The 13,437-nt window shown below is 37.3% G+C and overlaps 1 protein-coding gene across 3 annotated transcripts in view; it reads right to left on the bottom strand.

The window, feature by feature from the left end:
* Nucleotides 1–13,437, bottom strand: part of Sos1 (SOS Ras/Rac guanine nucleotide exchange factor 1) — a 117,748-nt gene that overhangs the window by 58,157 nt on the left and 46,154 nt on the right. For all 3 annotated transcript variants that reach the window (XM_048353084.1, XM_048353086.1, XM_048353085.1), the window contains exons 4-6: nucleotides 11,667–11,831; nucleotides 9,375–9,584; nucleotides 431–574 (exon numbers count right to left, since the gene is read on the bottom strand). In XM_048353084.1, the coding sequence (XP_048209041.1) occupies nucleotides 431–574; nucleotides 9,375–9,584; nucleotides 11,667–11,831 (519 nt within the window). The remainder of the gene's footprint in view (nucleotides 1–430; nucleotides 575–9,374; nucleotides 9,585–11,666; nucleotides 11,832–13,437) is intronic.

The raw sequence follows: 13,437 nt of genomic DNA, 5'->3' as shown, positions 1-13,437 counted from the left end.
TGTTATGATCATGCTTACTTTTGAAATATATGTATGTTTAGAGAAATAAAGTAACTTGCCCACAATCACACAATTAAATAGCAGTGCTGTGTATAGCCATACCACCATGACTGTGCCCAATCTCATCTACATAGTGGTGCATAGAGTACAATACAAGTAATTGGATTCCAGGTCCAAGTTCTTCACTGAGTTCTTGCTATGAAATATTTTACAACAGGATATTGCATGTTAGCTCTAAGGCCTCTCCTTTGTGGAATCTGCTTTTCTGTTTGGTAAAATAACAGAAATGAATGATGACAAGGATCTAACTAAGAAGGCAATAACAGATATGCAGCCATTTTTTATGACCTTGGCTGAAAGCAGGAACTAAGATTCAAAATTTTAATGGTTTATAAATAGATTTAGTTTGGTAGTTAATCAAAGTACTTACTTCTGCTAGATCTTCAAAGCAGCTTCCTACTAATGGATGGGGACTGCCTTCATCTGTCATTTCAACAGTATCTTCTATATGGCCCAGTAACTTTATACTAAGTTCATGAATATCTACTATTCGACTAAATATATTTTCTACATCCTGTTGAGCAAAGGGTAGAAAAATGAACTAATTCAGTTAACTCATACAACACTAGACACATTTTGAGCTAATAAGTTATTTTATAATCACAAAATTTAACATAGCAGATACACTGACATTTTTAACAACTTACAAATATAAATAAAAGAGTTCGAAATTTCCTTTTGCAATGATTCATGACTTGCAAATACATTTGTAGATCAATGATTCTCAAACTATTTAGTTTTAGGACTCCATATTCTTTTTTTGTTGTTTGTTTATTAATTGAACACAAATTTTTTTTACAAGGTGTTGTGCAAAAAGGGTACAGTTACATAGTAGAGCAGTGTGTACATTTCTTGTGATATCTTACGTCCTGTTTTTCTATCCCTTGTCTAGGTCAGGTAGACATATATACAATATACAATGTATCAAGAACATATACAGTGGGGTTGGGGATATAGCCTAGTGGCAAGAGTGCCTGCCTCGGATACACGAGGCCCTAGGTTCGATTCCCCAGCATCACATATACAGAAAACGGCCAGAAGCGGCGCTGTGGCTCAAGTGGCAGAGTGCTAGCCTTGAGCGGGAAGAAGCCAGGGACAGTGCTCAGGCCCTAAGTCCAAGGCCCAGGACTGGCCAAAAAAAAAAAAAAAAAAGAACATATACAGTATTCACAGACTTGGTCTCTACTGTCTCTCCGTCTCCCTTTGTTAACAGTCATATATCAGGGAGATCATGCCCCTTTGTTTTCTGTGTTCTAGGTTTGTCTCGCTCAACATTATTTGTTCGAGTTCTGACCATTTCCCTGCGAATAACAATATTTCACCATTCCTAATCGCTATGTAGTATTCCATTGTGTATAAGTACCATATTTTTTGGATCCATTCGTCTGTGGAGGGGCATCTGGGTTGTTTCCATATTTTGGCTATTGTGAATTGTGCCGCGATAAACATGGAAGTACAAATGTCTTTTTGATATCTTGGGTTTTGCTGTTTAGGATAAATGCCTAGGAGTGGTATGGCTGGGTCATAGGGTAGGTCTATATTGAGCTTTTTGAGAAACCTCCATACTGTTCTCCAAAGTGGTTGTACTAATTTGCACTCCCACCAACAATGGAGAAGGGTTCCTCTTTCCCCACAGCCCCTCCAGCATTTGTTGTTTCCTGAGTTCAGAGTATAGGCCATTCTAACTGGGGTGAGGTGGTATCTCAGGGTTGTTTTTATTTGCATTTCCTTTACTAGCAGGGATGTTGAGCATTTCCTCATATGTTTCTTTGCCATTTTTATATCTTCTCTTGTGAAGTCTCTCATTAGCTCTTTTGCCCATTTCCTAATAGGTTTATTGGGCTTGGAGGGGCTTAGTTTTTTGAGTACTCTGTAGATGACAGATATCAGGCCTTTGTCTGTTGCTGTGCTGGTAAATATCCTTTCCCATATCGTTGGCTGTCTTTCTATTTTGGTGGCTATGTCCTTAGCTGGGCAGAAACTTTTTAATTTGTAGTAGTCCCATTTGTTGAGTCTTTCCCCTATTTGTTGTGCCCCTGGGACACAACACAATAGAATTCAGGAAGTTCCTTCCTGTGCCTATAAGTTCTAGCGTCTTTCCTACTCTGTCCTTCAGTAGTTTCAAGGATTCAGGTCTGATATTGAGGTCCTTGATCCATTTTGAGTTGATCTTGGTGCATGGTGATAGGCTTGGGTCTACTTTGAGTTTTCTGCATATGGATGCCCAGTTCTCCCAGCACCAGTAGTTGAAGAGGCTGTTTATTCCATTGTATGTATTTAGCTCCTCTGTCGAATATCAGTTGGCTGTAAGAGTGCGGTTTTATTTCTGGGTCTTCAATTCTAATCCATTGGTCTTCCGATCTATTTTTATACCAATACCATGCTGTTTTTGTTATGATGGCCTTGTAGTAGAGCTTGAAGTCTGGTATTGTGATGCCTCCTGCTCTGCTTTTTTTGCCTAGAATTGCTTTGGCTATTCTAGGTTTTTTGCTGTTCCATATGAATTTATGGATTGGTTTCTCTATTTCAGTGAAGAATGTGGCTGGGATTTTGATAGGTATTGCACTGAATTTGTATAACAATTTGGGCAATATGGCCATTTTCACTATATTGATTCTGCCTACCCATGAGCATGGGAGGTCTTTCCATCTCCTTGTGTCTTCTTTGATTTCCCTTATTAGATTTTTGTAGTTTTCATTAAATAGGTCCGTCACATCCTTGGTTAAGTTGATCCCTAGGTACTTCATTCTTTTTTTGGCTACTGTAAATGGAATTGTTTCCATAATTTCCTTTTCTGTTTGTATATTGCTGGCATACAGAAAAGCTGCTGACTTTTGTGGATTGATTTTGTATCCTGCTACTTTGCCAAATTGGTTTATTAGGTGTAGGAGTTTGGGTACTGAGTTTTTTGGGTCCTTCAGATGTAAGATCATGTCATCTGTGAATAGGGATAACTTGATTTCTTCCTTGCCGATGTGGATCCCTTTGATGTCCTCCTCTTGCCTTATTTCTATGGCTAGGGATTCCAGCACTATGTTGAACAGAAGTGGGGAGAGTGGGCATCCTTGTCTTGTTCCTGAGTTTAGGGGGAATGATTTAAGTTTCTCTCCATTTAATATGATATTTGCAGTTGGTCTGTTGTATATGGCTTTTATTGTTTTGAGGACTGTTTCATCTATTCCTGTTCTCTCCAAAGCTTTTAATAGGTATGGATGTTGTATTTTGTCAAAGGCTTTTTGGGCATCGACTGAGATAACAATGTAATTCTTAATTTTAGATCTGTTTATGTGGTGAATTACGTTGATTGATTTACGGATGTTGAACCATCCTTGTGACTGTGGGATGAAGCCTACTTGTTCATGATGTATGATTTTCTTGATCAGTTTCTGGATCCTGTTAGCTAATATTTTATTGAGGAGTTTTGCGTCTGTGTTCATTAGTGATATTGGTCTGTAGTTCTCTTTTTTTGTTGGGTCTTTGCCTGGTTTGGGAATGAGTATGATATTAGCTTCGTAGAATGAGTTTGGGATTTCTCCCTCTGTTTCTATTTCGCGGAAGAGTTTGAGGAGTATTGGTATTAGCTCCTCACTAAAGGTTTTGTAGAATTCGTTGGTGAATCCATCTGGGCCTGGGCTTTTCTGTAGGGAGGTTCTTGATTACCTCCTGTATCTCACTGTAAGTTATTGGTTTATTTAGTTGATTTATTTCTTCTTGGTTCAGTTTGGGCAGTTTGTACTTCTCTAAGAATTGATCCATTTCTGTAAAATTATTGTTTTTTGCTGAGTAGAGGTTTTGGAAATAGCTCCTTATGATTGTTTGAATATCGTGTGTACTTGTTGTAATTTTTCCTGTGGAGTCCCTGATTTTACGAATATGAGTCTCTTCTCTTCTTTTTTTGGTAAGTCTTGCAAGGGGTCTGTCAATTTTGTTTATTTTCTCAAAGAACCAGCTTTTAGTCTTATTTGTTGAATGGTCTTTCTATTTTCAATCAGATTTATCTCTTCTTTAATCTTTGTGATCTCTCCCCTCCTAGTCGTTTTAGATTCTGTCATTTCTTGTTTCTCCAGTTGTTTTTGTTTCATCATGAGGTTATTCACCTGCTCTGCTTCCATTCTTTTAATATGAGTGCTGAGGGCAATGATCTTGCCCCTCAGTACTGCCTTAGCTGTGTCCCATAGGTTTCTTTGTGATGTGTTTTCATTGTCATTGTGGCTTATGAATCCGTTGATTTCATCTTTAATTTGGTCTGTGACCCAAGTGTTGGATAGCAGCGTGGGGTTTAGCCTCCAAGAGTGTGTATAGGCTCTGTGGTATCCTTTGTTGTTGAGGGTTACCTTTAATCCGCTGTGATAAGATATAATACATGGGATGACGTCAATACTTTTGTATTTGCTGAGGTTCTTTGTGTGGGCTATGACGTGGTCTATTTTGGAATATGATCCATGGGCTGCTGAAAAGAAGGTGTATTGGGTCTCTGTAGGGTGGAAGATTCTGTATAGATCTGTTAGATCCATTTGGGAAATGGTGTTATTTAGGTCCTCAGCTCCCTTACTAATCCTCTGGGTGTTGGATCTGTCTCTTGGAGAGAAAGGGGTATTAAAGTCACCCACTATGATTGTGTTTGCGTCTATCTTGTTCTGTAATTCTGTGAGAATTTGCTTGACATATGTAGGGCCTCTTTTGTTCGGTGAGTATACATTTATCACCGTGATGTCTTGATTCTGGATTTTTCCTTGTATTAATATGTAGTGTCCTTCTTTGTCTTTTTGAGTTGACTTTAATGAGAAGTCCAGCTTGTCTGAGATCAGAATGGCTACACCTGCTGTTTTGGTGGGTGCATTTGCTTGGTAGATCTTGCTCCAGCCTTTCATTCGAAGCCTGTTTTTGTCCCTTGCTGTAAGGTGGGTCTCTTGTAGACAGCAGATGTCAACTTTTTGTTTGCGAATCCATTCTGCCAGTCTGCTCCTCTTTATCGGGGAGTTTAAACCATTTATATTTAAAGAGATCAAGGATAAGGGTGTTTTTTCTCCTTCCATTTTCTTGTTGGGCTGTTTTTTCCTCTTTTTTTTTTTCTTGTCTTTAGTGAGCTGTTCTTTCTGTTGGACTTTGGCTATTGAAGTTTCTTTCTGATTCTGTCTGTGTGTCTTTTACAATCTCTGTTGGGTGGGGCTCCCCTCTTAGAATTCGCTGTAGGGCTGGTTTTTTATTCACATACTCCTTTAGCTCTTCTTTGGTGTGGAAAGATCTGGTTTTCCCTTCGAATGTGAACTCCAATTTCGCTGGATATTTGATCCGAGGTTGCAAATTGTTAGCCTGAAGTACTTGGATGGTGTTCTTCCACTTACTTCGAGCTTGGTAAGTTTGTGTGGATAAGTCAGATGTTATTCGAATCCTCTTCCCATTGTAGAAAGTTTTCTTCTTCGCTTTGGCTGAATTCAGAATTTGCTCTTTAATCTTGAGGTCTGTAGTCTTGAATATTATGTGCCTTGGGGTGGCTTTCCTGGGGTCTGGCCTGCCAGGTGTCCTATAGGCTTCAGTTACCTGGATGGGGTCCCGTGAGATTGGGGAAGTTTTCTGCAATAACTTTATTGAGAACATGTTTAAGCCCTCTGCTCTGGTATTCGGCTCCTTCTTCTATTCCAATTATGTGCAGATTATATCTCTTGTTTTTGTGCATTAGTTCCTGGATTAGTCTGCCCTGAAGCTTCACCTTTTCTTGGAGTGTGGTCATTTTCTGGTTGTTGTCGGCTGCTTCATCATCCAGGCGAGAGATTCTGGATTCCATATGGTCCACTCTTTGTGTTATGGTTTCAATTGCGGAGTTTATGGATGTCAGAGAGCTATTTATGGTTGTCATATCAGCTCTGATCGTGGAAATTTCTTCTTTAAAGAGTTGTATTTTAAATCTATTTTTTCATGCATTTCAATTCTCAGGATGTGGAGATTTTCTTTAAAGAAGGCTTGCATTGTATCCATTTTTGCTTCCATTTCTTTAAAGGAGGCTTGCATTATATCCATTTTTGCTTCCATTTCTTTCTTGGCTTCCTGGGTGTCCTTCAAGATTTCCGCTCTAAACTCCTGGAATTGTTTTCTGATTTCATTTCTGACGCTTTCCATCATTCCTGTTAACATGGCCTCATTTGCTTTTTTAGTCTCCATCTCCTCTTCAGTCGTGCTGCTTTTTGGAGCTGGCGAGTTGGCTTGCCCTTTGATGAACTGTGTTATGTTTCTTGGTGATTTGCGCATCTGGAGATCTGTGGATAGCTTCTCAGGTTTGGTTTGCAGCTCTTCCCTCCCTCCTGTGTAGGCGTGTCTACTGCAGCAGGTGCTGCTGCTGTGGTCCCGCCCACCAGTGCAGGGTACGCCTACCAGAGCGGGCACTGTCGCCGGGGGCCCCGCCCTCCTGTGTGCTGTGCGTAGGACTCCATATTCTTAAATATCTTTTGTTTGTATCTATCAATACTTACCATATTAGAAGTTTAAAGTCAATAATTAATATTCAATTCATTTAACAACAACAATAAACCCACTATATGTTAACAAAAGTAACCTAACTTTTTCTAAAACAGCAAAAAAAAAAATCTGGTTAGTAGAAAAATAACAGGTTTGGGGTCTACTGGTTTTGGTTTTTTGTTTTGTTTTTTACATTGTTTGCAAATCTCTAATATGAAGTTTAATAGAAGACAACAGGATTTTAGCATTTCTGTGACCAATCTGGTGCAATACAGCATTCTGGTTGAAGTCATGAAAAAAGTCTAGCATTACATACATTGGGAACAGGGAACAGGAGTATCTTAATAGTCTGCTTATCTTATTATGGTATTCTTTTCTTTTGTATAATTATCCTAGAGATACAATTTATGAGTATAAAATGTACCTACTGTTCAATAGTTTTTCAGTATATTTAAGAGTGGTACACTCGTCACCACAGTAAGTTCTAGAACATTTCCCTATCGCACACAGACACCCTAAACTCACTGCTAGGCATGCTCTATTCTGCTTCCTTCTCAATCCCTGGCCAACACTATTCTATGGATTTGCCTATCCTGATCATCTCATCTAGAGTTATTATCTTAACATTACACTAAAATTTTTTAAATAGTGGTTTCTTAAAGGTTAATTGTAATGTAGATTCTGAAATCTTATCAATGTTATGCTGTTACATGAAAATAAACTGGATAGTATTATTTGGCTTAACTGGTTTTATCATTGACTTTATTTTTGCCAGTCAATGTTGAAGTATAGCTTACATATAGTAAGCTATACCTACTTTACATGTACTTTTTAGTGAGTATTATATAGTTTTAATCCTTGTAAAAATCCACCAAAATCTAGATATAGGAAGTTCCCTTACACCTCTAACCATGCTTACTCTCATAAAACCAGTTATCTACTTTCTATAAATTAGCATATTTTCTAGAATATTAGTAAATAGAGCATATCTCTCCTTTTACTCTTATTTTAAGCCATTTCATTGAAATATAATTTATATACCATGCAGTTTGTATCTAAAGGAATTAACTGGTTTTTAGTATATTTATAGATTTGAACAATTACCACTGTAATATAACCTTCATTATATTATTATTATTATTATTTTGCAGTGCTGGAGTTTAAATCCATGACCTTATACCTTCTAAGCAAGAAATTTACTCCTGAGCTAAATCTCTGGCTCCTACCCATTTATTTATTTAATTTGTTTGTTTGTTTATTGCCCATCTTAAGGCGTGAAGGGCTTGGGCATGGTCCCTGAGCTCCACTGCTCAAGGCTAGCACTCTATCACATAAGCCACAGCACATTTCTGGCTTTGTTCTGTCATTTAATTGGAGATAAGAGTCATACAGACTTTCCTGCCCAGGAGGGCTTTGATCCATGAGCTTCAGATCTTAGCCTCCTGAGTAGCTAGGAGTACAGGTGTGAGCCACCAGTGGCTGGCCCTACTCCTTAAGTTTTAAATATTTACTTATTGCTGGGTGCTAGTAGCTCACAGTGTAATCCTAGCTACTCAGAAAGCTGATATCTGAGGAACATGGGTTGAAGCAAGCCCAGGCAGGAAAATCTGTGAGACTGTTATTTCCAATTATCGACCAAAAAGCTGGAAGTGGAACCTCAAGTGTTAAGAACACTAGCTTTGAGCAAAAAAGCTCAAGGTCTAGAAATGGGGATTTAGCTCAGTGGAAGAACACTTGCATGGTAAGTAAAAAGGCCCTGAGTTCAAGCCCCAGGACTGGCACAAAAACAACAAACAGAAAAAGGTTTACTTATTGCCATAACTTGAGCCCCAGTTCAGGTTCTGTAGAGAGCACTGTTTCTCCATCAGTTGCCTGTGGATATGTGGTTATAGTTTTAGGAATTACTAATACATATTGTCACTACACAACCTCATCTGCTCTTGATCAGCCTATCTTCCGATCCCAATTAGGTTAGGTCAATTACAACTACTGTTGTAAGACTGGTCATTCCCTTCTGGTTGTATTAGCAATAAATTGCTATCATTCTTCAACTATAGCTATTATACTATCACACTGTATTGTGACTTAAGTTTGCCTAATTACCTTGACTAAAGTTGAGGATGGAATGAATTAGGAAAGAAAGATTTTATTTTTGAATCCCCATTGCTAAGAACAGTGCCTGACAGAATGGTGGGTGCTGATGAAATATTGGTTAGATGCCAAATGAAACATATGTAACTTCTAAATAAACAAGGATTTATTCTCTGGAATACATGGGAAGTTTCTGTGAGTTCACTTTCACTTACATATAATCAGTCCTTTAAATTTTGTTTTTTATTTCTTTTTTTTAAGTTTTATTTCTTTTTTTTTAGTTTTTTGGAAACCCTATGTCTACTACTATAGTTACAGAACATCAAGTGTACATTCAAGTTCTTTTCTTCTCTTTTCTCCTACCCTCCTACCTACCTTCCTTCTCTTCCTTTCCTTACTTGTTTTTTTGCCAGTCCTGGGGCTTGGACTCAGGGCCTGAGCACTGTCCTTGTCTTCTTTTTTGCTCAAGGCTAGCACTCTGGCCACTTGAGCCATAGCGCCATTTCTTGCCATTTTCTGTATACGTGGTGCTGGGGAATAGAACCCAGGGCTTCATGTATAGGAGGCAAGCACTTTTGCCACTAGGCCATATTCCCAGCCCTTGTTTTTTATTTCTGAGGTTTAATTTCTTGAAACTGCTGAAGCATTTTATTAGTGATCATGAATTATATCCGACAACTATTGACAAGTTAGTAGTTGTGAGTATACAAATTCTAACCTAAGTGAAATTGAACAACATGTGAAATGATAAACATATATAATATACTTACATTAGCAGAAAACAATTTGGAATTAGAGATGAAGGGCTCTCGAAAAACTTTTATAATAAGATTTAGTTCTCTTATATATTGTCGAATTTCTGCCATAAATGCTTTAACTAAATCATAGTAAGTTTGTTCTCCTGAGGTGGAAGGCTCTTCATCAGTTAAGGATAATATATTTATATCTTCTACATCTTGATGAAACATATCCATCAATACCTAGTCAAAAATATTTTTAAGAAAGTATAAAATAAGAATCTATAGTCAAATATAAAAGTAAATGTCCTCAACTGGTTTGAGTAAACTTCTTAAATGATTAAGAAAAGATAAACAGGTATAGATTGTCTCTTTTTTATTTTAACTACTATCCCACACCTTCTCTGGTCTCTCTGATATCACAGATGCCCCCTCCAAGTGCTCCAAGACAATACCAATCCTGCCTTAAATTTCTCTCTGACTTTGTGTCCTCTGTTCATATACTTGCCATCCTTATCTTTTACTCCATGACTTAACTAACTCATATGCAAATAATGCTTACAGTCATCATATTGATCTATTTTCCTACATTTGCTGGGTATAATGCAAGTCTGATTTTCTCCAATAAGTCTACTTGCTGAAACTCATCTTTCCATTTCTTGTGAACTTCTGCAGTACCACTACACCTATACACCTTTGTGCTTGCTCACAAATATAAGTGACCTTCCTTCAACAAGTAAGAGCTTGTTTGTTACTTCTCTTAATTTTCCCTTTTCCCTCCCTGTGTGAGAATACAGTAGGTACTCAAAAAATATTTTATTGATCTGATTCATTAAAAGACCTTAAAAAAATTCAAACATTTTCTGGGCACCAGTGGCTCCATGCCTGTAGTCCTAGCTACTCAGGAGGCTGAGATCTGAGAATCATGGTTTAAAAGCCAGCTTGGGCAAGAAAGTTACAAGAGTCTTCAATTAACCACCAGAAAACCGGAAGTGGTGCTGTGGCTCAAGTGGTAGAGTGCTAGCCTTGACCTGAAGAGCTTCGGGACAGCGCCCAGGCCCAAAGTTCAAGCCCCATGACAAATAAATAAATAAACAAACAAACAAATAAATAAATAAATGACATTTATCTTAAATATTCTTTAAAAATCAAATCAATATTCATTTAAAAATATCAGAGCAATTGAAATCCTTCAGATCCGGTAGAATTTTTACTCTATTATCCTTAAAGAATAAATACTAAAAAAATTAAATGGATCCGATAATGAGAAAGAATATCTAAAATTGTAAGAATATAGCAAGAAAAATAGCATGAAATGCTTTAGCACAAAGTTATTTTCTGGGGCTGAGGATATGGACTAGTGGCAAGAGTGCTTGCCTCGTATACATGAGGCCCTGGGTTCAATTCCCCAGCACCACATATACAGAAAACGGCCAGAAGCGGCGCTGTGGCTCAAGTGGCAGAGTGCTAGCCTTGAGCAAAAAGAAGCCAGGGACAGTGCTCAGGCCCTGAGTCCAAGCCCCAGTACTGGCCCAAAAAAACAAAGTTATTTTCTGCAAAGTCATTTTCATAAAATGAAAATATTGCTTGATGCCAATGGATCATGCCTATAATCCTAGCTCCAGAGGATGAGATCTGAGCATCACCATTCAAAGCCAGCCTGGAAAGAAAGGCCATGAGACTTAATCTCCAATTAACCACCAGAAAACAGTGGCTTAAAGTGGTACAATGCTAGCCTTGAGCAAGAAAAGCTCAGGGACAGTACCCAGGCCCTGAGTTCAAGCCCTACAACCCCACTCCCATTCTCATACACACAAAAGAAATTCTGAGGCAATAACTTGGTACTTAGGACTCAGATCTGGGGTTCGGGTGTAGGCTTTGAATCTTTTCAGAAAATTCTGGATCAGTCTTTTTCTCTCTCTGAACTTCAACTTCCCTTTTATAAAATGCAGGTAAGATCATCTATCTTAAAGGAGTGTCATAAACAATGTACATGCTTCGTGTTGCTCTTATTATTACTGAAACACTGTACAACTAGTAATGAAATCTAGTTATTGCAATAAAAACTATCATTTAGTAACTTAATAATTTCAAAAACTGTCAAGTAAATCTATAACCATGTAAACCTTCCAATCTAAACAATATTTTTAAAAATTCACTGTTTGGATAGAATTACTGTAACTAACTCTAGTTACAGTAATACGTAAGGAGAAAAACACAGTTGTTTAAACACATTTTTATACTATACATCTAATATCCTATTCAGAATCTGAATACTATTAGATTACATAATACAATATAACATAAAGAAGCTCTGTTTCCTACCTTGTCAGCACACATTGCCACTTTAATATCTTGTTTTGTAATTTCATAATGCCGTATATTTCTTACATAATTCCCAACCAGCTTTAAAATGTCTGCAGAAATGTATTCTAATACTGCTACTATGTAAACAGAAACCTGGTGGTCAATTTTATAACCTAGGACCTCCTGCAAAATTAAAAAAAAAAGCACGTTTAAACATCATATAGTATCAAACAACACACCGATTAAAACTTTTTACTGAGGCCTGTGATCATCAACATTTAATTTCCAGTGGTTCAATTATGAATATGTTTTATTTTAAAATCTAAGTTTAAAAAATACGGCAATATTACCTTGTGCATACTACTGAAGAAGTACACATTACTAAATAAATAATTCCACAAGTAGAGGGTGTAGCTTAAAAGAATCTCAAGGGCTGGGAATATGGCTTAGTGGTAGAGTGCTTGCCTTGCATGCATGAAGCCCTGGGTTTGATTCCTCAGCACCACATAAACAGAAAAAACTGGAAGTGGAGCTAAGGCTCAAGTGGTAGAGTGCTAGCCTTGAGCAAAAAGAGGCCAGGGACAGTGCTCAGGCCCTGAGTCCATGCCCAAGGACTGGCCAAAAACAGACAATCTCAAACTTCGAAAGGGAAGTCCAAGTTTGATGTGGGGAAGCAAATGCTCTCTAATATCTAAGCAAGAATCATTGGAAGCAACTATGAGATATAAATTTTCTCTTTTATATAATACAGGAATGAGTATCTCACTGTTATCCAGGAATGTCTTTAGCCTTATACCTCTATTATATGGACTCCCCAATATGCTAGTTGCATATTCCTGGTATCTCTGGCTGCTTCTCTGAAACAAAAAAATCATGCTATGTCCTACCAAACAATGGCAGCCCTATTCTTAGACTTTAAATTGTTCTTTTGTCAAGCTGACCATACCCTAAGAGAGAACAAATTCTAAACTATTCAATTAAGGAGAGGAAAATAAAATAAGAGGTTTGTTGCAAAAAAAAAAAAAAAAGGCCTTGCTATTTTTTAATAGATGTATGTAACATACTTTTATCACATCCACCCTCTATTTCTGTCTCTGTCCTTCTCACCTTTGATTGGTCCCCTTCTTCTTCCCAAATGGTCCCCTTTCTGTTTCCATATCATTTTAAAAAATCTAAATTCTGATCAGGAAGTTGAAATATGTCTTGAAAAGGGGGAGATGGGAGAAGAAAGGCGAATGGAAAAAGGAATGTAACAAATCTGATCATAATAATTTAATTAATGCATGTGTGCAAAAACATGTGGGAAGCAATGTGACTTGTAGGGGGAGAGATCAGTGGGAGTGGGGTAGAATGATGGAAGGAGTGACTCAGATCAAGATGTATCATACACCTACCTATATGGACATGTTAAATTGAAAACTTGTACAACTATGTGAAGATTTAAAAATTTTTTAATAATAAAAGAATTCAGATTCTGTAAAATAAAAAAAATATTAAATGGCAGGGGAAAAAAGAGGTTTATTGTAAATGGGGGGTGTTTCATTTACCATGAAAAAATATAAAATTATCAGATATATCATGGTAACCAGCATTCATAAATTGAAATGATATTCACAATGATAAAACTCAAAAATTTAGGATCATTAAGAACATGTGCATCTCAGACTGTTAATTCTCTTAGCATATAATTCAACATATGGCTGATAAAAATCTTGAAAATTAAAGAATATTAGTAGTAGTTGCATGATTATCAATTATTAGTAGCTTAGTAATTTCTCATAGATTTCAT

Source organism: Perognathus longimembris, chromosome 8 (genome assembly GCF_023159225.1).
Source record: "Perognathus longimembris pacificus isolate PPM17 chromosome 8, ASM2315922v1, whole genome shotgun sequence".
NCBI lineage: Eukaryota > Metazoa > Chordata > Mammalia > Rodentia > Heteromyidae > Perognathus > Perognathus longimembris.
This window is presented reverse-complemented; position numbering and strand designations above follow the sequence as displayed.